Genomic DNA, 27,929 nt, shown 5'->3' with positions numbered 1-27,929 from the left:
GAACATATTATATCTATCTATTATCTGAAGAGATATATTTTATCAGATCTCTGAATTAATTCTAATTTTACTTTCCCGTACTGGTGATTTAACATTTACATTTGTCAACTATATTCATTTAGCATACAAATCAATTCAGAATCAATTATTTGTGAAACAGCAGTATTATACAGGTATTTCAATTTTCTTTAGTAGCATTACATGAAATACTTTGTTTATTCAACAAGTCCTGACAATGCTATGCAATGAAATTCATGTAAAAAGATAAAAAATGTGATTTACCTCTGATGAAAGTTGAATAGATCTGCAAGGACTTCCACAGACTATGCATCTATCTCCTGCACCTACAATTGGAATTGCAACAATTTGCCATGAATGAAATAGAAAAGATATATAAATGAAACTATAAAAAGGAGTTATGTTTCTATCCCCTTAATTTAATTTCTAACATGTTCTAGTAAAAGATGTTTCAGATATATTTCTAAAGGACAATTTCATAAACTACTGTATGTTACTGGAATATCACACAAATCAATTAGAAAATGCAAACTTTGACCTTACACCATGTCTTTTCTGTTTTTCTGATCTTGAAACACATATGTAATAGATTATACAGACATATAATTATCACTAAGTTTTTATCAAGTTTATACTGATAACCTGATTTATGCTAACCTTGCATAATCTTACTTATGTTTTTGATCAAAAATATTTACATACATTTGTAAAGACAGTCACTGCAATAAATGTGCCCACAATTTGTCAGAGAAAAGTTTTTGCCACTTTTAGGAAGATTATAGCAGGAATTACAGTGAATCCAATCTGTCATATTCAGGTTCTCCTAAAGACTTCGGATATCCAACTGAAAATTATAATTTTGAAAAAATTTACTTTAGTTACTCGTGACCAATTCAATTATTTTTTTAGTAATTTGGCTCAAGCAAGAAAGATGGAAAAGTACCACAGTTTTAATCCACATGAATAAGAAAAATACAGAAACAATAAATTAAAAACAACATTAAACAGTTTGCAATAAAGTAAATAAGCATATGAAAATGATTAAAACAAAGCATCAAAGAAACCAATTAAATGTATTGCATAGTCTAAACACAGATGTATACAGAGTTGGATTGCAATTATGTAAACTATTTTCAACTAGAATTCTGAATAAATATATATAGCATATTTACAAATTTGATCTGTTTAAAATTTAATTATTAGATGTTTTCTTGTATTTTCAATAGTTATGTCCATATTCTTAGTACAGTAAAGTGTAATATAGAGGTATTACAGCTCCAAACCTTACATAACTAAAAAACAATTATATTTGAATATGTTTAAAATGTCTTTTTTCAAATTTCTAACACAAACATCTACATTTTATTACTTGTCCTATGCAAATAGAATGTGCCCAACCTTGGTTTGTGTTACTCCCATTTATCTAGAATTTATCTAAAAGCAAAGTATTTTTTTCTTGTGGCATTTGCATACGTCAAATTGAAAAGCTAGCCTTGAATAACTTGGTGGTTCCTTAGTAAGATTAAAATTTTGGATAACCCATGTCTTACTGTTTCTACCACTAGGCCTAATAAAATTTTGTAAATTTCTTGATATGGTGGGAGTACTGGTGAAGTTTGGAACCATGCATAATAAAAAACAAAATTAACACTTTCCAGTTGTTGTTTTTTACTGTAAACTGTGAAGTTTAAATGACAGAAAAACTTTTATCTTTCTTTGGAAATACATAGAAATCAATTAAACAGAAATATATAATATTTCATGCATCATTTATTTTTTGCTCTTTCAGTAGAAATAAGAGAGCAAGTTGACCTAGTTTCACTTATTTACACTTTGCTTAAAAGCATGTTATTGTTTGTGATATTTAGTAGTTAGATGTGTATTACTGTATATATACAAATGTTTATTAGTACATTTGGGTTTTATACATTAGTAAGCTGTATAGCTTTTAGGACCAAATGGCAGTTTTTTGTTTTTTTAGTATCAAAAATCAATGCACAAGAAAATGTAAATTTATAATTTTATTAATTAGCTACCCTTCCTGTTAATGTTTTCTGGTCATAATCCCAGTAATACCTTATGGAGAACAGTCAACATAAAATATGTAGGTCATGTAAAAATTCATATACTAAGTTAACAGTGGCTAGAGCTAGAGGTTACTGAAGCCATTATCTCCTTTGAGATCCAGGAGGCATGACTTCATACAAACCAGGACCAGGGCTGTAGCATCATTGAAAAGTTTACACAGGGTGCAAAGGTCGAGGGCGAGTAGTTTACGAGTTATCTGATCACAGACCTCGGTTAACTCGAATACACAAAAAAAAAGTGGCACCCTTGTAAGTGCATCAAGAGATCCCCCCTGGGCTGTATCTTGACATATTATGATGACTCTTAATCATGGTACACACAGTTATGTGCATGTATGTTGGCATTTGTCCACATAAACCTCCACAGTATGCTTCAGCATTCTGACTCAGAGGAGACTGTCTGGATGGACACTGACTGTATTTGTGTGGAAAAGACTGTACTACACAAACTTGATACTGTGGTAGCTGACCAAGGAAACTGAACTGTGTATATTGTAATGATGGGTTGTGATATCACATGCTACTGTAATAGTACAAAATTTAAGCTATTTGTTCTTGCCTAGTGGTCAAGGGAGAAGCTCTTTACATACCACAGGAATATTCAGCACACACCCCCAGGCCAGAATACTGGTAGCAGAATAAAAACATTCCAGATAGTACCATGTTTCATTATGTGACCTGCTCACCCCTCAGAAGCTATCTCAGTTGTGGTTAGGGTATGGGTGAAACCACAAGAGATGGAGAGAATGGGTGTTAAGATCCAGACCTATCACAGCTTCTTGCATTAGACTAGGCAAAGTAACTGAACACTGGACTGCATGGGTCAAAAATGCATTTCATGTGTCATCATCTGAAATGAGGTCTGCATAATGCCTCACCTCATCCTTGAGACCTTTCTTTACTGGTTGAACTGGAGAGGGGTCTAAAATGTGTTTTGCAGCAATCTTTGCCAGCCACCATCTATAGCAGGTGAAATGCCACATGACTGGCTGAAGCAGCATGTGTACTACTATGATGAGTTTGAAATCAATCACAGGGCCAAAGATGAAGCCCTTCAAAACCTCAAGGAGATCATCTATCTAAATCCAAACAGGATCCAGTGCGAAAAAATACAAAAGACTCTCCCAAGATGCTTTGAGTTGGACTGGTTTGTTGAACAATAACAGTCAGATGACTTCATCCTCACCAGCTGCATGGCTATTCATGATTAGGCACAATAACTCCTATTTGCCCAGCATAGAGAGTGCTTCCCAGATGCCTCTGTTCCTCTCTTTCATCATCCCATTAAAAGAAGAAAACAGAACATCCTTGTCAAATTCTCTGAGATACAAAATAATCAATAGCTTGCCATTAAAAACATTGTTACAGTTACTGTTACAGCAGCAGAACAAGCCAGCAAGACTATGGACTGGCACCTTGGTTATGCCCTTACATTCCATCTCTCCCAGGCCCTCATTATCAAAGTCCCCAGAAGTTCTGAATAATTGATAATTATCTCCACTGGTCTAACTTTGCCTACCTAGCTGTATCTAAGAATTGAGTATATGAATCAGCTTCAGGGGGTTACTTACCCACCAGATGAGTAGACTGAGGTGAAACAGCCCACAGAGCAGAGCATACAAGCACTTAAAAACTATCCAGAAAATGTTTGTGTTTTACAAACATCAAAACCAGCCCAAAGAACTCAAGAGGTTTAACTTCAAAGTTAACTACATTTTATAGCTGAAAGAAAGACAGCAACACTGTTGTGCTGAAGGCAGCATTGAAATGTTTTGGGTCTATGTACCAAAGAATATGCAACAGTTCAGCAAAGACTGATAAGAAAACAGCAAAGCACTCTGTGAAGGCAATGTGCATATTACCTACCTTGACCACAACTGAATAAGAGGAGCTGCGGCACTCAATAAGCAAGACCACCATTAGAAGGCAATGACATGTCAAAAGAGACCACGACAAGCTCTTCCCAGAAAAATCTATGTGCAGAACCATCTTGTCTGAGGAACAGATAATACACAACAGGCTCTTATGGTTTTGTAACTGAGTGCCCAAGCCAGAATATCTGCAAAGTCTATACCAGGTCTGTTGCATGGCAGAAACTATCTTCAAGCTTGCCTACATCAAAAGAAAATTTTTGCTCTGCAAAACCAACAGGCCTACCAGCAGGAATGGAGAGTTTTGTGTCACTGATTTGGCCTTATTGTCAGTCTCAGAATTTTTTGTCCTCTTGCATTACATTCCACTCCAGCAGTGCAGTACCTCATCTCCATCATTTCACAGTACAACTTTCCTGCCACTCCCATTGTGCTATAGGCACGTGCACAAGAAAGCCAGAAATGTAAACCCAACATCACTACTAAGGTCTTGTCTGCCATACGATAAGAAGCCCAAAGGTTCCCACACAGTTACTTAGGTTACTTGGTGATATTGTAGGCAATGAGTGCCACAGTGTGAATTTCCAGGATGATGAAGGAAATCTTGCAGTTTTTGGTCATTCAAAAGCATGTAGAAGTCAGTAAGCACGGACTTAGGGCAGAGAGGGCCAAATGTTTTGCTGTTATCACCAACAATCTGTGAATACTTGTAGACTGTTGCATCCATATTCTGGAATGTGTGTGGCCTCTAGCTATTCTACAGCTTTATCCTTTGGAGGTACTTCAGCCATGGTACTTGCAGCCCCACTGCAAGCAGTCATGTCTAGCTCCTACACCAAAGAATTGGATGAAGAGTGAAGGAATGAGTTAGCCTCCTGGAGCTCTGCCAACAATCATTTTTGTTTGGCCTTTTGTGCTGCAGCACCTCTATGGCCCTGTCTCTACTTTCTTAGGTTCTTTTATCTGGCTCATCAGAGCTGCTGTCATTTTCACCAGTTCCTTTTGTTTCAACTCCAACATCATCTTGTGGGGATGACATCATACTCATGAAGACTGTTCTTAAATGGATCATGATCTTCACAGGCAACCCAGTACATCTGTTCCCAGAGATCTTTTAAGACTAAGTTGTACTTCTGCACGAGTACCCACACATTTTGCTCTTTGGTCTGTATAGCAGCTACTGAAGGCTAAGTTGGGAAGCGTACTCTTTTTCTTTGTCAAGGCATTTGTTTCAATGCAGTTATTGATTGATACCATACACTGTCAACTTTCTAGCAAACAGATGGTAGAATGTCTGCAGATAGTAATGAAGCCACTTGCTTGAGTGGGCTATGTAGACCTCTGAGTAATTACAGACCCAGGGTTGGGATGTCTTGTTGTATTGGACAGTGAGGCAGAGGATGACAATATGCTGACTGATGTGATAGAGAAAGCCTAGAATGAAAACTTTTCCTGCAGCTTGTCTGACAACAGCTGATAAAGCAATGGTGTCTTTGGGGTGATCAGTGGAGTACTGACATCAAGTGGGCATCTTAGATGTGGAGTTGCATATCCCTGATAATATATAGGTACACATTCAATATGATGGCCACCCCTGCCTCCTTAGTGATCTGAATATTGACACCGTCACTTGTGGTTTCTACCTGGTGTACACTGTTGCACAGATGGTCATCGCCTGTGGTTTGCATGCCAAGTCACAGTTCATTTTTGAGGTAAGAAATTCACTAAATGACATGTCTGCCAGAGCCAGGTCTTTGGCAAACATTGTGAACTCCAGGCTGAGATCTGGTTGGTGGAGCCACAAATTGTTTTTTGGCCTTGTCCCACTGCTGGTATGTTTGGATGTTCTGTAAAGTTGATTAGGCATACTCTCAATGGTCACCTCCATCTTCATGATATTTTAATCATAGAAGCTTTCAAATTCTCTGGCTCATGGGGCACTACTAAACTTGGGATCTTCAAACAACATAAAAATGCCCTTCAAAGACCTGGCAGATGTGTTCAGATTGATGTTCCACAATGTGTCACTCTTGTTACTGGTCAACTTGCAGTGGCATCGGGCCCAGTCATGACTTGGCATCCAATGTATTGGTTGTGGATTGTTCTCTCAAGCTCAGAGTGTGTGTCCATATCATACTCTAGTGAAATGTTTTTGATACTGTATGAGGCTACCTTGTCACTTGTGACTTGAATAACTCTGCTGTAGTTACTGAAGGTAAGATGTACTCCAACTTGTCTCCTGATTTATAGAATGGCATATGAGACTCTAAAAGCTCCAACAGGGATGTAGAACCAGTTGTCAGAGGCATTTAAAATGGCTTGGTCTTCTGCTATTCATGCCTTGTCATGTCCAACACTGATACACAACTTAATGGCATTCTGTGCTGCTGTGGTGTCAATGCCCTGGTACTGTGTATTATTATGCTCCTGTGCAGTATTCCAGAGGTTGCTTTAGTACTGGTAAATGTACAAATCATCAAAGGATGTGACCTTGTTCCCACTGATCTTAATCATGGTTTTCTTCATGGCTGTGTGTCCCAGGTTTTTTACCATGGTGCATTTCATGTCAGTTGACGTTAGGAAGATTGTGAAGGCCAGGTGAGCAGTTCCCAGGATGATCATGTCATGGACTTAGAGATTTTGGAAGTGGACCAGTAGATGCTGATTCTGGTTAATAGTAGAGTGGTTGTTCATAATGATGACTAGCAGATCCCCTTAATGCCAAGGGGTATTGCAGTCTGAAGTATGGGTTAAGTTTCCATTCATAATTAGATGAAGTTATTTTTGTATTGAACCAATAGTAACCTGTATTCAATATAACACCAATGGTAGACTTTGACCTTAATGAAATGACCATATAGCTGTTAATAACGAGAAGGATGAAACAGCTTTATAGATCCTGATGATCCAGTTGTGATGACAACAAATGCTGGTGCTGTCATTTCCATAGTAACTTTGGCAATAAGGATGAGAACAGTTACGAGTCTCAAGTATGAGATGCTACATTTGGCAATAATGACTACTACAAGGTGCTGTCAGAAAAGGTGCAGCCATGGCTCCACTCCTTGAGGGTTAATCTCACAACTTTAAGCTCATCAGGATGTAACTAGGAAATAAGTGGGTGGCATGAGTGCCACTGCAGGCCTATTCACAACTTGACCTTCACAGTGACTATCGAAGTCTCTGGTACTCTAAAAATAGCCAGCAAAATTGGGTGTTGTGATATGACCATGATTCAACATAAGCTAGGGTTTGTAAACTGGTTGTGGAAAAGGAGCAAACAAGTACCCCAAGGCTACTGCAACTTTCCATACAATCAATAATAAATTGGGTGGGACTGCAATGGACTTCAGGACATGTGCAGCTTGCCAAGGAAGCCCCAGATGCTGTTCAAAAAATTAGCACCACTCTCACTGAAAAGAAAACTGATGAGATCCTTGGTTTTGTAGAGCCTCAACTAAACCTGTGTGAGTTCCATGGGCTTTAAAATAAATGCAAACTATCTGAGGTCAGCTCACCAACAACACTGCCAAACTTTCAGGACTAGATGCCTACATCAACCTGGAAAAACTAAAGCTGGATGAAGCTGAAGATGAGTTTACTCAATGCCCCATCACAGTATGTCTTCATGGTTCAAAGGTTGAAAGGGCAGATTACTTAGAGGCCATCTCCACTAACAGAGAGGAACTTTACTCCCAAATAAACTGGATATTGGGTACAAATAGCCAAATCCTCACAGAAGACACCACACTTGCCTAGCACCTTTGCGCACTGTTGAGAGAGCAGGGGGATCACAAGTTCAAGCATCTTGACAGTACTGCAGTTTATGATATTGACCCTTGTGTTTAAATTTACAGGTAGCAGCGAGGCTACTCTGCATGAACACCGCTACCTGCAAATAAAGGTGGTGTGAAGTGGTGGATAAAAAACACACCTGCAGTTCCTGCAGTTACTTGGCTGAACACTGAGAAAACTTGCTGGGAAAGCCACAGTCATGCTCTCTGGGATCATTGTGAATACTGGCTCTTCAGCTTCTTGACCAAAGCAGACAGCTGGCTTGCAGAAAATCTGTGTGCTAAAATCATTGCAGTGGGTAAACTAATTTACTTAACTGTCTGAGAGTGGCTAGCTTCAATGAAACAGCCAAAGTGCAAGTAGTTTGGGTGCAATATCACCTACAGTAAGAGTGGTCTTTCTGTCTTTGTGTGAGACCACTTTGTGTTTTTTGTCTACTAGGATCGTTGTCCCAACTGGGGTTGGCCCTGTTGCACCAAAGGAGTGGGTGCTGGAACTATGGGAACCACTAGTTTAATTATGCCTTTTTCTTCCATATACACCAATGCCAGCACAGAAGTTGCATTCACTCCAAACTGTTGAGCAGCAGTTGTGATGGAAATTTCACTGTTGTAACCTGAAATCTGGCTTATGAGTAGCTGCATGTTGTTTGGGGCCATGAAAAACCAATTCTGAATATGCAGTCCACCTTAGATTTGGAATACTACAAGACATGTTTGATAGGTAATGGGAGGTCGACTGGAGATGAAATATCTTTTACATTTGCCAGAAACTGCTTCTATGCATCAAAGGCTATGCATGTTTCCAAAATCCATGTACACATCTGAGCTTCAATTCCAATAATTCCTTGAAAATGAGTTCAAATCCAGTTCAAATCATTGAGCCTCTCTGCACCCAGGCTGGTGAAGCCTGCTAATTTGTCAAGGATGAATGTGGTACAGGATTGGGGACCTGTGTGATGTAAATTTACATGCAAAAACCCTTGATGCCTGAATCTTCTCAGGACTTGTTGACCTAACAGTTGACACAGAGGATGTGAAGAGCCAAGTGTTCACCAGTCGATACACCACAGTCTCTCATGACACACCATACAGTGAAGTTCAGTTGGTTCTGCCACAACTGCATTGGGTTGGAATTCCACATTTGTACAAGCTTGTCACTACCGAAGGGGCAGACAGTTCTTCTCAAATATATCAGAAAATAATGTTGAAAACTGATCATTTATGTCCACAAGAATATTGGGCCAGGTAAGTTTGTCTGAATTGTTTCAGCAGATGGATTGTACACCCCACTTGCCTCATAGAAACTATTGAAACTAAAGCAATCATCATGTATGAAGCACAGACGAATGCTCAAAGTAATGAGATTGTGGGGCTCCAGCAGTACACTTACAGCTGTGATGATATATTGGCATATTGTTTATGCTGCTGAGACATTCTCATGGCAGTCTTCAAGTGCTGCTTCAAGGAAGCAAACAATAGCTATTGATGTAGCTCCAGGCCTATAAAGCTTCAGCCTTCTACAAAATCCAGTTGAAAGCTCAAGCATCAACGTTACATCCGAGTTCAGCAAAGCTATGGGCCTCATCACCCAGATGATGCCAAACAGACAGTAAGTACAGTTTATGGCTGGTGTGATAGACCTCCTTGGCTTCGACAGTGCTGAGACATATGTTGGAGACTGGCCTGTAAACTTTGCCTTTATTAAGACATTCCATGTACACCTTAAGCAGATAAACATCACCCACAACATTCTTGATGTCACCCTAACATAATACTTGGGATTGGGTGTATGTTGTCATTACTTCAGTAAGCCTGCCACAACTAGCTTCCCCCACCCAGAGTTCAAATGTTTGCAGCGTGGGGCAATGGACAAAATGAAAGTAACCATTTGTGACGACACAGAATAGACAGTAGACAACCATGCTCTCCCGATCTTTCCTATTCTTGAACTGTGATTACTGTGACCAGCATGAGCACTTATGAGCTTGATGGTGGATGTGTGACGAGGAGTGATGACCTTTTCAACTATGCAAAAAAGGACATACATTTTCATCATGGTGGCTACAAGAATATCTAAAGTTGGGAACACCATGTCTACATACCTAAAGATGGGTGGAAACCTTGTCTGGGTCTACATACCACCTACCCCTACTGTACAACAATGACAAAGTCACCAGCTGGTCCCAGACCATTGGTCTTGTCTCACACATGGTTAGCAACCTGTGTGATCCCACAGACCCCCAAGAATACTGCCACTAAAAACTTTGTGCATAACCAAGATGCATGGCAGGTCTTAAAAGGTGGCAACAGCATGACTGGAGACCTTAACATTGATGGAAAAAATGTAACAAGCTTTGCTGTTCCCAATAACACACAAGATGTAGCATCAAAGGGATATGTGAATGTTTTGGCTCAGGAAGCAGTGGTTCTAGTAAGAAGCAGAATGCTGCTCCCCGACAGCACCACCCAACCTTCAGCAGACTTCTGCTTGGACAATGACAGCATGGCTAACCTGAACAATCCAACCGTAGTCCAGGATGCACCTACAAAAGCTTATGTAGACTCCTGCAAGATGCTTATCACTGTCTGATCAGAAGGAAATGGCCCAAATGATGATGGCCTATATGAGTGCCCTTTAGAAATGGTGCAGATGGTTTGAAAGCTGTTGTAGATGGTGCCAAGCCTGGTGCTTCACATGTGGTTGTCTGAAACCACAAGTGAATATCGTTGTCAGTGTTGATAAAAACAACTCGTATGGTATTACTAAACCTGGTGGTCAGCTTGCAGGCACCACTATAGTTGGCTCAAGGGGACAGGGTTAGTTTCCAGTTAACCATCACTAACCCAAGGGTTGCCTTCCTGTGCTGTTGTATATCTCCTAATTGAACTTGGCATGCTCTAGTCATTCAAGTGGGAACTGCTACAGCAAAAGCAACCAAAAGCACCTAACTGAACTTCACCTGTTATAGTCATTCACATAAGAACCATTAAAATGAAACATCCAATAGTACCAACCTCTGATTTTCATCTGGATGCTCCTTTGGAACATTCTAAGGAAACAACAAGTATAGATCCTGGGTTTGCCAGCAGAACACCAAGTGGGGCAGGATGCAACACAACACAAACATACAGGCTACAGCAGATAAGCCTTCTCAAGCAGCATCTCAAGTAAGAGATAGAGAAACATACCACCCTGTACAAAAAATACCACTGCAGTATTAATACTGCAGATGGTGTAGACACTGTCTTACCAAAGGCCAGTATGGCAAATGGGTATTTACAACATTAGTTCCTCTCCACTATTATTGCTGTCCTAGTGGTTTTGGGCATAAAAGCAGCAGTTCTAGCCTGTGGGCTCTTCAGCATGGTTGGCAAGTACTGTTAGTTATGTCCCAGCTGTTAAGGCCAAAAAGCCTGATGAGTTTCAGATGCTGGCCAAGGTAAAGATCAACACAATCTCAGACCATGTGTCTATTGCTCTAGTTGACAGCAAAATCTCATCCATTACACAACCTGCCATTTCTGTATACAGAAAACCGTCAAAAGGTGACTGTATTGGCAGGTTTCAGAAATTTTTCCTGTAAGGAGAGACAAACAGGATGGTAGGAGGCAACCAGTGTTTTGATGTCATCCAGATATAAACATAAACCTCGACAGTTCCATTGTATCAGGGTGGCCATTTTTATTTATGTGTAGGCAAACTGGGTGGAGAACCCTTCTGTTTATGACCACATCTTTTTCCTGACTGTCTTTATTCGAGAGAGGTCTATCAATTTCCATGGATCCTGCCCTGGGTTGATTGGGCAGGTCTTTGCTGTTGGAAGGAGATTCCAGTGACTGAGGACATGAATGAATGATTCTTTTGCATCTTGGAGTGGGAGAAGATGATGTATCCAAGGAAATGTCCATACCTGGAACCAAAGGATGTGGATCTTGGGATTTGTTGAAATGTATGTAAAGGTCAGAGATAGGTGTTGTATTTGATTCATCAACTTTTTTAACCATGGAGGTCAAAAGACTTTTAATTTTTTTGGAGAATGATTCTTTCAGAGGCACAGAGAGATCTGTCTGCACTCCCACTGTAATTGTGGAACAAAGTGCAGCAGCATATATCTGAGGTGAGGTGGTAAACAGCAATTTTCGAGCTTGAGGATAAGTAATGTTATGAATCGTTTTTAAATGCTACACCTCTTTTTCTTCCAACCATTTACGGCAAGAACGAAAGTAGGATGGGTGAGAGCCATTGAAACTATTGAAATGAGGGTCCGTTTCACACTCATAGGCATTATGGTTCTTGCTGCTGCAACAAACACACGAAAAAGAACCACGACATTATGTCTTCGAGTGACTGAACCACTGACATTGGAAACATTGGAAAGGGTTTGGAATGTATGGTCGTACTTTGCAATTAAGGTAACCTGCCTTGATGGTGGCAGGTGCGTGTGGTGATGTAAATTTCTGAATGAGGACATTGGTAGGCATCATAAAGGTGGAGGTAAGTCTCACTGCTGAAAATTCTTGGGTGAAGAAACTCTGGGATATTCTTCAAATCCCTCTCAACAATAACTCCTTGTTATGAATTCATAGTAGCATGAGGTGTAACCTCAGTAGATATATCCCCAATGGCCTTTGAATGCAAATGGAATTCACTGTGTTGAGATGTGGATGTTTCCACCAATATGTCACCATATCGAAGCTTTTTAACTGACTCTGGAGAGCCAGCAAGTCCCTCTAGTCCCTTTTGAATGAAAAAGTGAGACATTTGCTCTAAAGGTTTGTCTGAAAGTGAATGCAATATAAGAAAATGAGGTACAACAGGTGGTACAGATGGTAAGGTTTACTGCTCAGAATCTTCAAGACGTGGTCGTTTACCTATAGACTGTTTTTCACTATTTTATTAAGATTTTTAATTGGAGTATCCATAATAAAGAAAGGGAAATTTTGGTTCCCACTGACCCTACTCACCATGGAGCCCTACGGGAGGATGCACTACAATGTCAAACAAGGACACTGCAGCAATGCCAGGGTTTCGTGAGCACTATACCCAAACACCAACATCAGATACAATGTCCACAACACCTGTTGAGAACATCCAACACTGGTACTTGGTTGGCGCATGCCTGAGTGGACCAGCCAATTGACCTAAGGGGGCCAGCCCAAGGCTGCCCATCGACAGAAATTCAAACCCAAAGTGATGTGTCAGGGTTGGACCCCTCATCCACCAGGATCCTCTCCTCCCCTTCACATGTTGCCACGCACAGCAAACACGTGGGTGGATGTTTAGATCCCAGAGGAGGTAAACTGAAAGAACAGAACCTCCCTGGGAGGTCCCCTCACCACATACAGGAATCCACACCGAGGGATTAATAGAGTGAAGATAGAGGGCCAGTCAGCTTGATCCAGCTTCCACTGTAGCACACAGGTCAGATGGTATCAACAATGACCAGTTTCCTGCAAGAACATGTGAAAATGATCACTGCAACATTGGTCACTCTCCAGACTCCCAAAACAAAAGAAAATAGAATGAAGGTGAGCAGATACACAGACCTATAGCAGTAAAAAATTGATTAGGTGCATGAAAGTTAGTAAAAACACCATAACTGAATAGAGAAATATTATAATCTGAGAGAATACACTCACAAAGCAGCTTCTTCCATCAACGTTGCACTGACCCAAAGGGTACTATGTTCATTAAAATCACCCAAGAGGAGAACAGAAGATGGCAACTGATCTAAAAGAAAACCATTAAGGTCCAAATGATTGTAAGCCTCTTCTGGGAGAGAGGTAGATGGAACAAATAGTGATGTTATGACTCAAAAAGAGACAAACTGCCACACCCTCAAGTGGAGTGCTAGCAGCACAGATGTGGAAAGCACGTGCTGATCACCCAACAAAGTCATGCCACCACAGGTTCAACCATCATACCTGCCTTTCCTAAAGTGGGAAAACAGCCAAATGGTGATAGCATCAGCAGCATGGAAGAAAATTTCTCAGGAGGAGAGACAGTCTGGATGATATGAACCAATAAGGATCTTAATGTCATCCAATTTGGAATGTATGCCTCAACAATTCCACTATATCAGTATAGCCATTATTTAGTAAAGGATGAGGATTGAGAGCCCTTTGATTTGTAACCACACTGACAGTGGCAGCACCAGGATATTTTCGTTGGTGGGGGGAGGGCTGAGGTAAACAGTGGAGAGGCTTCCCAAAATGCCATCAATATGATGAAGTATAGATAGTAAATTATAATAATGTAATACCAAGGTATATTTCAGAAAGGTGTGCTATTTTGAACTGTGTTTACAATGCAGTTTTCATTGGAAACTCATACTCTGATTAATAATTCATTAATACAAATTTGAAATTATCTGTTTATGAAAATATGCGTATATGTAAAAGAGGAAGCTCACCTAAATTCCACCCAAGGTAATATATAATAATAAAGAAAATCAAGATCAGCTTAGATTGAACATTTAATATACCATTAATAGTAAAGCTACAAATCAAAAGAAATATAACATAAAGACATAGTTTACATAGCAGAAACAAATTATCCCATGTGAAGTTAATACACTCTGAGGAAAAGTAAGGTCACTATCAGGCTAACTATCTTTCATCATGTTGTGTTTATAGTCAATATTACTTCAAAACAATGTGCATGTTCTGGTAGTTGGCAGCAAATGTGTCTATAACAATATTAATATCGAGTTGTTTTGCCCTCCTGGAGTTTACTGATATGACAGCAAGGTTGCTGGTGCAGCTGTTACTACTGCTGTTGCGCAAGTAGTACCAGAAAGAGCGAGAGCCGCGTAAACAAACTTAACTTCCTTTTATCCAGAGCGCGCGAACATGAAAGTGACCCCCGAACCGGCTGACTGCTAGTACTTCTTTCTTCCAAGTTGTGTTAGTTTATATGAAACGAATGGGAATTTATCTCCTTATACTGGCATTAAGGCTTACAAAGGATATTCATTTTAAACATTGAAATCTGAGGAAAATGATATAACATACATACTATTGGGTCATTTGATGAATAAGGAACAAATAACAACTAAACATAGTTCAACATTACGAACAACTGCTCTGCAGCATTGAAATCACCAAATTATATTAATTGCACATGAAAATCCAGAACATATCTGTGAAATACTGTTAGAGAAAGTGTTTATCTTTAACCATATAGCACAAGTACTTAATTGGAGGGGAGTGATAATGTAAAATTACAGGGCTAATTAGGGAACACAAACAGCGCTTTGATAGGGCATGTTGTACAACTGTGGGCAGCTAATGGGAGTGAGCGGGGGTGGCGTACGGCTGGCATCTGGATCTCGATCGGGCTAAGCTGATTGATAGCCATACGCAGAGCGTACATCATGGTCAGCGGCTCGGTGATCATACGCTTAAGGCGTTCGAGGCGGGAATTGCACGCTCGAACAAAGCAAACCCGCGGCCTGGATATTGAATGGTTATAGTAGCACCAAAATAAAATGCTTAAATTGCAGTTGATATTCACAGAAAGGCTGGTTTCTTCATAAGTTCACATCATTCACACAGGCCAAACTGTGATTGTGACATTGTTCTTATTATCATAAGTGTGACAAGCACCTGTTACAATAATGTAACTACTACAGTACATTAAATTAGGCACTTCTAAATAGCCCAATGACAATTTCAAATTCATTCTAGAATTGTTTAGAAATATTATTTGGTCAGTTAACATGTAAAGTTAAAATCTAATCATAAGTATAACATTAATTGGATTGTAAGTGACAATTTTAAGTGTATGCCACAATCATCAGTACAATTTTGGATGGCTGATACACAATGCAAAACGATCTCACAGAGGACACAACACCGGCTAAATGCTTGATAGTTTTGACCTATACACAATACACTTATACATGCATGCTATATTTTACTTTTCAATAAAAGATAAATTAAATTAATGGGTAAATACCTATGAAACCTTTGGTTTATCAAGTAAAATTCCTGATGATCTGTTGTAACTTGAAATCAAGGTGGTTGTCTAATCTTCGTCAAAGCTCAAGATAGAATGGCATTACACAGGGAGCGGCAATAGAGCGCATGAATTTCAGTGCATTCAGTACGTTGCTATGGAACGCAAATCTCCAAAGGTCTTGGATTTCAAGAGGAGTTTGATCTGTTCTAGTTTTGATTTTTTCAACCATAATGTCTTCAAACCTTAAATTTTACACGGATTTGGGAGAGCCAGCAAGCTCTTCAATTCCCTTCTGAATAAAAGAAATGACAAAACCTGTTCAAGGGATCTTTCAGATAGTGAGTATAAAATGAGGAATCGAAGTGCATTATTAACTGTAGTATAGTCGCTTACCAATCAAGGGTTGTTTAACTTTAGCAGAGAGTGGATGAAATGCATGAAAAGCCATAAGAGAGAGAAAAGTTCAGTGTCCACTGACCCCACATACAACTGAGCCCAACCAGGAGGCATACCGCAAAGCTGAAAGCAAAAAACTCAGCAGCAACACTGGGGTTTTGTAGGCACTATACCCAAATACCAGCATTGGACACAAGGCTCACAATACCTGTTTAAAACATCCAATACTAGTACTTGTTTGACCCTACCCTAGAATGCCACCCATTTACAGGAATTCAAGGTCAAAATAGTGTGTTGGGGTTGGACCCCTCACAAATTTCCATGCACAGCAAAAATATGGTAAACTAAAAAGACAGAACCTTCTCTGAAAGGTCTCGTTACCATGTGCAGGCATCCATACCAAGGTGTTTTCTTTGTGTAAAAGATTTACTATTCAGTAAGTCATTTTTCTTAAATATTTTGTTGCTGTTAATAAGTTTTCTCATGTATGCTATGAATTAATGGACTATGTCTCTAGCTTTGCTTGTTCATTCCTTACATTGGTTTACTTGTAAATTTTCTTTTTAACACCATTTGTTTAAATTGTTATTAAATAATTTACAAATTACTTCTGCAACTCCAGTTAACTTTAGAGTCTTTCTAAAATTTTTTACTATTATATCTCCCTTTTTACCTCACATGTATGTTTTTAAAAGCATCAAAATTCACTTCAATGCAAGTCATTGCCAAGCCCTAAAGCATGAATAGAGAAGTCAGCAGCTTGTGAAGTATTCTGCATACAGGCAATAGAATAAGTAACAGTATATTCAATACACAGTCTGTTTATAAGACTTCTACTGCAGCAACTGATAGGTATCATAGAATTAACACTTTCTTATTTCTTCCTGTCAAAAGTAGTCAAAAGGTACTTGTCTTGCCAACAGTTTTGAGGTGACATGAATTTACATGATTCAGTGTGATACCTACAGTTGTTCATGACTAACATCCTGAAGACAATTAATGGTTCTTGGTATGATGGTTATGTATTATTAGGCTTAAAGAGAGCTGTAATTGAGTCATCTAGTGCCTTAAGACATGCTGCAGAACTAAACAGTATTCTCATGAGAAAAACAGGAACCAAGTCAATTATTTTCTTGTACACAGATGGTAGGCCTGATCATAGGACTGCATTCCTTTCAACACAGTTGGCTCTTATTCACTCTTCATTAATCTCAGTCTTGACTATCTTTATGCACTAGGACTGCTCCTCATCATTCATGGAGAAATTCCATTAAAATGATTATGTCCATTCTTAATCTTAGCTTTCAGAGCATAGGTCTCATGCAGAGAAAAAGAAGTTGAAAAAGTGATGAAGAACTGTGAAAGTGTTTCTTAGTCCAGAAAAGAATGAAATCCATTTTAAGAAAAAGCACTGAAGTCTCTTAATACTAATATTGTCTAGTGATGTGATTTGTTGTCTCAATGCGATGAGAAAGAAATCTGAAGTGTATAATAGCCATTTTGATGATAAAATTAAATAATTTTGGGAAGTGCTGTGTTTGAATAAAGCACTGCTGACAAGAGAAGATATAAAGAAAAAAGATGTATTCAACAATCCCAGCCTGAAAGTTTTTAAGAGCATTGTTGTTGAACCCATCTATTTGTTATCAATGAATGCCTGTGGTGAAGAGAGTTGCAAGATTTGCAAACCTTAATTTATGCCAAAAGAAGAGTTTATGAAAATCAAATGCCTTCCAGACCCATTGATGGGTGAGAACAATCACCAATTACCTTTCTATGATGCTTTTGAACAAGAAATTTTAGAGAAAAAGCAACCCTCTCTTTCAAAGCTTGCCAGAAAATACAGGTCTCTAACTTTCTCAGCCAGTGTGCAGCATGTTAAAAACACTGGTTTGTGTTACAGTAGAGAAAATGTGACCTTTGGAGGCTTTTATATTCAAACAGGAAATTGTCTACTCATCACAAGACTGAGATTTGAGGTTTTTGAATGGCACAGTTTATACATTTGGGTTAACCCTGCAAGAGCTTGTTCTTTCAGTCAAATTTTTGTGTGTATATTTAAGATCATAGATGCTTTGAAACAATTAAAAAGCTATATTGTCCTGCAGGATTCATACTTATTTACACCTATTGCATGGACAAAAACATGGATGAGGATAAAGAAATTAATTTTATTATTTATGTTCTATATGTTTATCTATGACAGATAAAATCAGGAAGAAATGTTGGCTTTGTTGTTTTTAATTGTTCTGTATTCTCATTTTTGTATGCACATTGCAACATGCTTTTAAACAATGATACTGTTTGAAGATTTAAAAGAGCAACTCAAATGAATAATTACCTTCCTCCTTCACCAAAAATAAGGAAACAGATGATGATAAACAAAGGAATCAAGTTTCCTGACCATTTCAGAATCAAAGAGGAAGAGATGTATAATGTTTGTGCTAAAATGAGTCTAGCATTCAGCCAGTAGTGGCTGGTGCTTGTAAATTACATCTGTCCTGAGTTTGCAACCTGTGTAGGACCATACTAGTACTTCTACATCCTTCCTTTCCCATTGGACATGAGCTCTGTTTTAATAACATCCAAACATTGATGGAAGACTTCTTACACATAGCTAGAGCGTATTATTGCAAGGCAACCACCAACAGCAAAATTATCAGTGTACTAGTCATGTGTTGTAGCAAGCTTGCTAGACTGAGAACTTTACAAACACTCAGGAAACAATTTTTTAAGTCAATATATAGAAATAGCAACTTGTTCAAAGAAATGATTTTCATAATTTATGTCTAAAGTTTTCTTAAAGAATAGATTTGTATTATAGCTTTTCTACTGCAATGTTTCAACCTATACTATTGGCTGAACTACCAACCTCACAAAGACAGTTGGCAAAGCATTTTCAATTCTAATTTAATTGTATAAGACTACGTTCTTGACCTGTCTGGGTATCTTGTTTTACAAGTATTAGGTTGTTGGTAATGTTCTATTGTGTAAGGTAGTGAAGCAAAATGCAAAATTTCCAACAACCTAATTAATACTTGTAAAACAAGATATCCATAAAGGTCAAGAATGTGGTTTTATACAGTTAAATTAAGATTGAAAATGCTTTGCCAAATGTCTTTGTGAGGTTGGTAGTTCAGCCAATAGAAGTATTGTGATGTTCCAAATACTCAGTGGGTCAATCATCTCTGATCCAAACTTTAGCTTAAAAAATCAATTAATTTGGATCTAATGCTAGTAGAGACCTTAGACATGTAGGTTCTTTCAGAGACTACTAACAGACTTTCCCTGGAACCCAAAGGATGGTCAACAACTTCAGCCAAACCATTTACCCCTCCAATGTATGGCCTGGCTTTAATACTGTATTCAGGTTTTCAAGCTGCTCAACTCCTAAAGCCAACCTACAGATAAAATCTACAATGAATGGTCATGACAACAGGATAAAAAAACAACATTCAAAACCAAAACATGAACTATCATAGGTCCTAATTATCAGCAAAGTAAACCAATAGAGAAACCTCCATAAAACCCTCAAATGGTGGACCACTACTGTTGTTAATGCTGGGCCATTTATTTCAACTTGATATTTAAACTTTCATCTTGGCTACTATCACAACAACAGAATTTTAAGTTCTGATCATTCCAACAGTAGTTTAATATACAATACTCTACAGCAGACTGAAGAATTACTGTAGTAAAATGGGCAGATGCTTGGGCCAGTTGCTAACATAGTACATCTTAACAAACAAACAGTGATAAGTTTTTTGGTTTTTTTTCTATTTAGATGATGATATTATTTTGAGTCCTAACTAATAAGCTGAAAACAGCTTTAGTGTATGCACATCCACTGATTCAACGTATTTGACATTTAGGCCTCTACAATAAGCATCCAGTGTTAATGTAGATTACTGATATAATTTATATTTAATAGAAAATGAGCATGATTTTTAAACTTATGTAATGTATCTACCTGTTGAAATGCAAAGAAATGCTCAAAACTGAGACGTTGAGTACCAGTACAAGTTTTAGCAGAAAAGGCAAAAATATAAAACACTTAAACCTAAACATATTCTTTTTCTAGCCTCTAGGCTAACCTAGAGCAAGTCTAGGATCTAAGAAAGCTTTTTTAATCTTAGAGAGATTGCTGTGGCCCAAAACGTCGTTAATACTAATAACAAAAAGATGTTTCACTGGTGATATTTCACCTTTTTCCTTTTGCTCCTATTTTTATTCCCAAAGCGGCTTCATTCAGTGTTTGACTTAATGTTATGTGTCGTACAATATAAACGTACGCTTAGATAACGTAAACAAAAAACACTACCACTGTCAAACGTCTAAATTTGTTCACTTACGCATAAAGCTAACACGAAATACAACATTAAATAGCGGTACTTTACACTATCTAAAAATTCAAGAATTTTTTCTACGCACGCGGTACTAAATACATAGCTAGATTCTAGTGTGTTCTCAAACACATCATTTCAAATAGATACCTAATTTTCCAAAATATACTTTTAGATCAAACAACTATTGAAAGAGTCAAAAGAAATGCTTAGCTATAAAAAATTCTGCTCCAGAGATAAATATGGATTGTCTATTTAACGACGAAATTATATCTAATATTTCTAAGAAAACTCTTTTCGTTTTAGAAAAGATTAGGGTATAAGTAGAACTAAACAATTTCTACAATTTAATGATACAATATGAAACTTGCCCCGAAAAGTTTGTTTGTTTTTTGAATTGTGCGCAAAACTACTCGAGGGCTATCTAGCTACCCGTCCCTAATTTAGCAGTGTAAGACTAGAGGGAAGGCAGCTCTTGGACTACTCTTTTACCAACTAATAGTGGGATTGACCGTAACGTTATAACGCCCTCACGGCTGGAAGGGCGAGGATGTTTGGTGCGACCAGGCCATACCGGGCCGCCCGGAGAAATGAAATATATTTTGATCAATTGTGAATGAATTTTATATAACCTGATTTATCAGTTAACCACGATATAACAAATATTTAATAAGACAGATCTGGAACATCTAGAAAATTCTAAAAGATTTGACCCAGTAAATTCTAGGGTAGATTACAAATGCGAGATTGTTATAAAGATAGAGAGTTGTTTCATACTTTAAAAAAATTAAAAGAGCATAAAGGAGCGTGTTATCCCATCCAGGAAGTCTCTTTCATCTCTTAATTATAACCACCTCAAAAATAGCAGCACCATTGTCGGCTTTCATGAAAGCAAAGGAGCCTTATGGAGTTTAAGACAGTTCATTCATTACAAAAGTTAAATACTGTGTAAAATGCAGACGACGCAATGCTGTCAAAATTTAAATTTATGACCCGCTAACCCTACTGTTTTCAGCGCTAAACACAAAACGTTTGATGGATCTATATTACCAATACTCTTAATAATCTCAAACACCTCAATCAAACCCCAACGACTCTTCTACTTTCTAGAGAAAACAATTTTAGAAGTTTTAGTCTTTTCTCATAGGACAATCCCACCATCACAGGTATCATCCTAATGTTTCCTCTCTGAACCTTCTTCATAAATTCGATGACCTTCTTTAGGAAAGGAACCCAAACTGTACACACTATTCTAAATGAGGTTTTACAAGTGATTTACACAGTAAAACAATAATATCTCTTGTTTTATATTCAATGTTTATATAGAATCTACCCAAAATCCTAAAATACACTGTTTATATGACTTAAGTGATTTTTCGATTACAACACTAAGTTAGTAGTAATTTTATCTGTTAGAAAGAATCTAATCTCGTTTTTCTTTCTTTCTTTTTATTTTCGTTTCAGCCTCAATTTTTTCTAGTTAAGCGCTATCTTTGCTTTGCCTACCATGAACATCGAACCCTGGTTTCTAGCATTGTTAATCCATAGGCATTTTAGCCTTGAAGTGGTACACTTAAGTTTATTCTTTTCTTTTTTTTTAGTATTATTAAGTTAATGTTATTTATAAATGTGGCCTACTACTTCTTCCAGGGAAGGCAGATTGCAAAAACGTTAAAGAAGAAATGAATTAATTTGTTATTATTTATGTGGACTAGACTTTTAATTATTTTTTAGCATATAATTTAATGGAACCTGCCAATGAAAGAATAATGTCACAACAATAATACATAAATATTTATAAATTTTCGTTACCTTATTTCTATTTGGTTTTAGCATAAGTGTGTAGTCCAGAAAATCATAGAAATTGCTTTATTTGTTTGTTCACTATAGCAAATAATATTTACTTATGTTATGGTGTACTTTGCTTGATTTTAGAAGTGTCAGTGGCTGTTATGCCTTTGGTTGCTAAGTGAATGATATCTGTATGTTACAGCTGGTGAACAGTGTGAGACAACAACAGTCACGAGAACAGTAATACAAGGTTTCTTTTAAGAGTGAATTAACTATTTATTCTAAGTTATACTTGGAACTGGACCATGACTAGTTTGTACAAGATTTGTTTCAAGAGACAGAAAACTGATTACTACAGTTACTTAATTATCCTGTTGGACAGAATATCCACTTATTTGTTTAGTTGTAATGAATATTGTGTTTATTTTATCAAACTCGTCGAAGTCTTTTTATTTTTCACACAGAAAATTTAATGACTTTTCAACTTCATATTACTACAAACGTCTTGGTTGGTCTTACTTTCATAAATGTATCGGGCTATCTGCTGAGCCCACCGAGGGGAATCAAACCTCTGATTTCAGGGTTGTAAATCCGTAGACTTTCCGCTGTACTAGCGGGGGGGCCTAAGTGTATGCGTTTAATACTTGTGCAAAAATCAGGTTTACTTGAAAATTCCAAACATAGATAAGGACAAGACATTTTGGTGTTATAAGAACAGGATTTTCTGTGAAGTTTATTTTTATTTTAATGTACGTACTAGTCCTAATTCGATCTCTCGTATTTTATAAATTTAAATTAATGCTTATGAATTGGAAGCTGTACATTTACAAAGAAGAACTACTTATGACCAAGGGGGAGGGTTTTCTGTTAGAGAGAGAGTTAAAGGAAAGACATATTGAGTTAAAGAGAAGCCATCTTCTGTTGACCATTTCTAGCCAGGACTGACGATATTAAGAACATCTCCATCTGCCATTACCGTGTAACTCACAAGTGAAAGGCTTTAGCCAACTGCACGGATACATGTGAGTGAAGAGATTACCCCTTCAAAGTTTGTTGTGATAATAAAAGAGAGTTCAGAGTAGTTTACAAAGCATATCAGGCTAATGATTGTTTGGTAAAAACTGACTAATTCACAGTCTACTCAACACTTGATCGTGAGTTTAGATGGCCCAGACTTCGACAAAGTTTAATCCATATAAACAATTGTTAGCTAAAAATGTCTTAAATCGTTCAACTTTTACCAAGAATTATTTATTTTGAGAAGCTTGAAAACAAAGTAACTGAGTTAACCTAGATGACTCTACTTTTGCTACTAACAAGGCCGGATTAAAAGTTTTATTAGCCCTAGGCTTTTCAACTTATAGAGCCCCCATCGAGACAGAACCTCTACATATAATACGTTTATAGTCATAACTTGAGACCATGGGCTTCAGTCCCGTAAGCCCATGCCTTAATTCGGGGTTGGCAACCAAGGATAACTTCTGCTGAGAAATCAATAATAATTAAAGGTAAACTGTTTATGCTGTATAAACAGCTAGAGTACTTGCCAAAGTTTGATGGTGGTATATGTATACGGCAATATATATATGTGTGTAAACAAATGCTTTTGTGTAGTAATAATGGCATGTGGAAACAGTACACAAAGCCATTCATGAGTGTTTTAAACAAAAGTAACACGTATAAATCAATTACACAAATAGTACAGAAATAAACGTTATTGTAAAAAGAAACACATCGATAATGGTATAAGTCAACTAACTTTTGTTCATAAGGCCTACTGTCTGTCAGGCTAATCATGTTCTAAATTTCATACCATTAAGCCTCTGATATTTTACTATACTTTGTCATTAGTGGGTTTTTCTAGTAATAAAATGTCTGTAAAACTTTGATTTGTTTGTTTATTTTTGAATTTTGCGCAAAGCTACACGAGGGCTATCTACGCTAGCCGTCCCTAATTTAGCAGTGAAAAAACTAGATGGAAGGCAGTTAGTCATCGCCACCCACCACCAACTCTTGGGCTACTCTTTTACCAAAGAATAGTGGAATTGATCGTCACGTTAAACGCCGCTCCCAAAGCTGAATGAGCGAGCGTGTTTGGTGGAAAGGGGAATTCGTAATCTGAGGGTCCCCGGGTTCGAATACCCATCACACCAAACATGCTCGCCCTTTCATTCGTGTGGGCGTTATAATGTACGATCAATCCCAATATTCGTTTGTTTGTTTGTGTTTTCTTATAGCAAAGCCACATCAGACTATCTGCTGAGCCCACCGAGGGGAATCGAACCACTTATTTTAGCGTTCTAAATCCGTAGACTTACCACTGTACTTTTAGGGGGGCCACTATTCGTCAGTAAAACAGTATCCCAAGAATTGGTGGTGAGTAGTGATGACAACTGTCTTTTCTCTAGCTTTTAACTGCTAAATTAGGGATGGCTAGCGCAGATAGCCCTCGCGTAGTTTTACGTGAAATTTAAAACACACACATACACTTTTTTACTTTGACTTCAAGCATTGTGGCATTTTAATGCATTGTTTATATTTTCAATATTTCAAGGAGCGACAAATATATGCAATAAAAAAGGTCATCTATAGCACACAGCATGACGAAATGTTTTGTAGAACTGACTAATGCATTGAAGATATTTGACCAAGAAAGGAAAAGTATGTTAAGTATAAATCAAAAATGCAGTTTAATCGGTGTTGAGAATTAAATGCTTATAATATCCTCAAACTGACAATATCATGAAAGAAAAACTTATGGGAATGTTTAAATTAGCGTTGTTAGGAATTCTGGACAGACCTTTGATGGAAAGAAGACAAAAAGAGATATATGCAAACAGGCTACTAATTTACCGTCTTCAACTATGACCAATTATTGAAGTATTTTTGTTTTCAATGTTAAAATTATCCAATTAAGTGGCAAATCTATTTGAAGGTTACTTGTTACATTATTTGGAAAGTCATAATGATACCAAAATAATTTGTATGAAAATCAATGTGTTGGGGTTGAAGTCAGTATCTTGGCTCGTAATAAAAAGCAGTTGGCTCTGCTTGAAAAAGTCAATATTAAAACATGCTCGAATTTAAACTATCACTTTATTTAACTAACTAAACTGAAATTTTTATTAGCTTACTTAGCACTTAAATACTGTGTGATGATTCTCTAGAATGTTCTAAAGACCAAAGTTTCATTAAAAATACCTCAGAGTTTTCAATTTGTGGGTGTGTCATAAACTTGAGTAGTATTAATTGGTTTTGTTAAGATAAGCGCAGTTTTCTCAAAGCAAGTAGTGTTTTTTGATTTAAATAGTAGTCGTGTTGTAATTTGTTCTTAAAATATTCCAGAGTGTTTAAAACCATGCCCAAAACACATTGGGAGTGTCCTTAGCTGGGGAGTTCTTTCCAAGGCATCAAAACATTGATGTGTACATGGTGCAGAAATGTATAGAGGAACTTCTTACATTTACTTACCTTAAGTCCACAGGAATTCTAAGCGTTTCTTTTTCTTTCTACCAGTTACTACTAGTATCAAACAGGCTCTCTGTGAATGCTGCATAATTCTTTTCATCAGCAACGATCAACGTCTGCATCCATAAGTCCCTGATGATGCAAGGAACCCTGATGTCGATGAAGCTAAGCTAAAACAACAGTAGTTACAATGATGATTTCAGTCACTATACCGATGATAATTTAATTAGTATCTTTGCTACTTGTTTACAATAGTCATAAACTTCAACTGAAAAGTATATTGTTCTTAGAAAAATAATTTTCCAACGAGGAGTGAATTAATTTTCACTGAAAACAGATTGTTTTGTTTTTGAATTTCGCACAAAGCTACTCGAGGGCTATCTGTGCTAGCCGTCCCTAATTTAGCAGTGTAAGACTAGAGGGAAGGCAGCTAGTCATCACCACCCACCGCAAACTCTTGGGCTGCTCTTTTATCAACGAATAGTGGGATTGACCGTCACATTATGACGCCCTCACGGCTGAAAGGGCGAGCATGCGACGGGGATGCGAACCCGCGACCCTCAGATTAGGAGTCGCACGCCTTAACACGCTTAGCCATGCCGGGTCTTGAAATGGAAATAACTAGAATAACTAATAATGTAACACATAACACTGTTTAGAAAATAATATTTCGTATTTAGAAAGAATAATGCTGTCGTACTTTGTGTACACTTGTGCGGTCTAATATTCTTGTGTGCATACTGACAGATATTTTATGGTTTAGCCGCATACCACTGTTTATTTGAAACACAGGCTACACTACATACAACTCCTGTAGAACAGATAAACGTAAAGTGTCAAGGCTCAAGTCAAAATTTATGACAATAACCTACAGAATTGGCGATTATACAAACAATGCCAACGTTGAGTATTTGTGTGGAAAATAAAAGTCTGTATTTACTAGCTGAAATAGTGGTGATTGAAACAATTTGAGATTAAGTAAAGTGCTATCATCTCCGAGTCCGCAGTAAGGCAGTTAAAAGCCCTTTGAATAGAGTACTAGCAAATTTGAAATTAATTTATACATATTAAGTTAATTCCAGAATATGAGCTAATTATTCAAAGTAAATTAAAATAAGATGTGCTTAACTTTAAAGGATAATATATTAAAATTAAACTATTATAATTATAATTAGTTGCATGTATATGGCAAGTAAAACTGAATTAAGTTAATAAAATACAAAATAGTTATTGTAACATAAACAAACAATATAGTTATTGTAAAACGCTATGGAAGCATGCCAAAACGTTACCCTTAAGTCGTTTTCCCCTTGCTTTTGCGGAAGCAAAATCTCTAATTGTATCTTCATAATTATTTACCTAATCAATGTCCTTTTTTACCGTAGAAAGATTTTTTTGTTTGGAAATTTCGCACAAAGCTACTCGAGGGCTATCTGTGCTAGCCGTCCCTAATTTAGCAGTGTTAGACTAGAGGGAAGGCAGCTAGTCATCACCACCCACCGCCAACTCTTAAGCTACTCTTTACCAACGAATAGTGGGATTGACCGTCACATTATACACCCCCACGGCTGGGAGGGCGAGCATGTTTAGCGCGACGCGGGCGCGAACCCGTAGAAAGAACATTGAAGTTTAGCAAAGAGTGAAACGATATTTAGAGAGTTTATTAGAAAATAAAAGTATTATTATATTATGTTTTCAAAAATAATACTTTTTATTGAAGTTTTATAAACTTTTATAATTTAAGGCTTTCTTATGTACAAAGTACTCTTAATAGTTAAAATGAACGGATGTATTGATAATCATTAAAGAGTCAAGGCCCGGCATGGCCAAGCGCGCGACTCGTAATCCGAGGGTCGCGGGTTCGCGCCCGCGTCGCGCTAAACATGCTCGCCCTCCCAGCCGTGGGGGCGTTATAATGTGACGGTCAATCCCACTTTTCGTTGGTAAAAGAGTAGCCCAAGAGTTGGCGGTGGGTGGTGATGACTAGCTGCCTTCCTTCTAGTCTTACACTGCTAAATTAGGGACGGCTAGCACAGATAGCCCTCGAGTAGCTTTGTGCGAAATTTCAAAACAAACAAACCGAAAGTAAGGTTTACAATAAAAAAATAATAATTTTATAGTAAACAGGACAAATATTTTCAGCAAAACAGTAAATTACAAAATGAATTAATATTGTGTATGATTTTACCTGCCTT

General features: G+C 37.6%; 1 protein-coding gene across 5 annotated transcripts in view; it reads right to left on the bottom strand.

Annotated features, from left to right (window-relative positions):
* Window positions 1–20,668, bottom strand: part of LOC143236670 (E3 ubiquitin-protein ligase RNF212B-like) — a 131,488-nt gene extending 110,820 nt beyond the window's left edge. Inside the window, exons 1-4 of one of the 5 annotated variants that reach the window (XM_076475059.1) lie at window positions 20,338–20,668; window positions 19,378–19,533; window positions 721–862; window positions 283–344 (exon numbers count right to left, since the gene is read on the bottom strand). In XM_076475059.1, coding sequence (XP_076331174.1) covers window positions 283–344; window positions 721–829 — 171 coding nt within the window. In that variant the 5' untranslated portion in view covers window positions 830–862; window positions 19,378–19,533; window positions 20,338–20,668. Of the gene's footprint in view, window positions 1–282; window positions 345–720; window positions 863–15,733; window positions 17,827–19,377; window positions 19,534–20,337 lie in introns of those variants that run through there. The other 4 variants (XM_076475055.1, XM_076475056.1, XM_076475058.1 and 1 more) reach the window with 4 other exon arrangements.
* Between the last annotated feature and the right edge of the window lie 7,261 nt (window positions 20,669–27,929).

This window comes from Tachypleus tridentatus, chromosome 13, assembly GCF_004210375.1.
Source record: "Tachypleus tridentatus isolate NWPU-2018 chromosome 13, ASM421037v1, whole genome shotgun sequence".
Taxonomy (NCBI): domain Eukaryota; kingdom Metazoa; phylum Arthropoda; class Merostomata; order Xiphosura; family Limulidae; genus Tachypleus; species Tachypleus tridentatus.
This window is presented reverse-complemented; position numbering and strand designations above follow the sequence as displayed.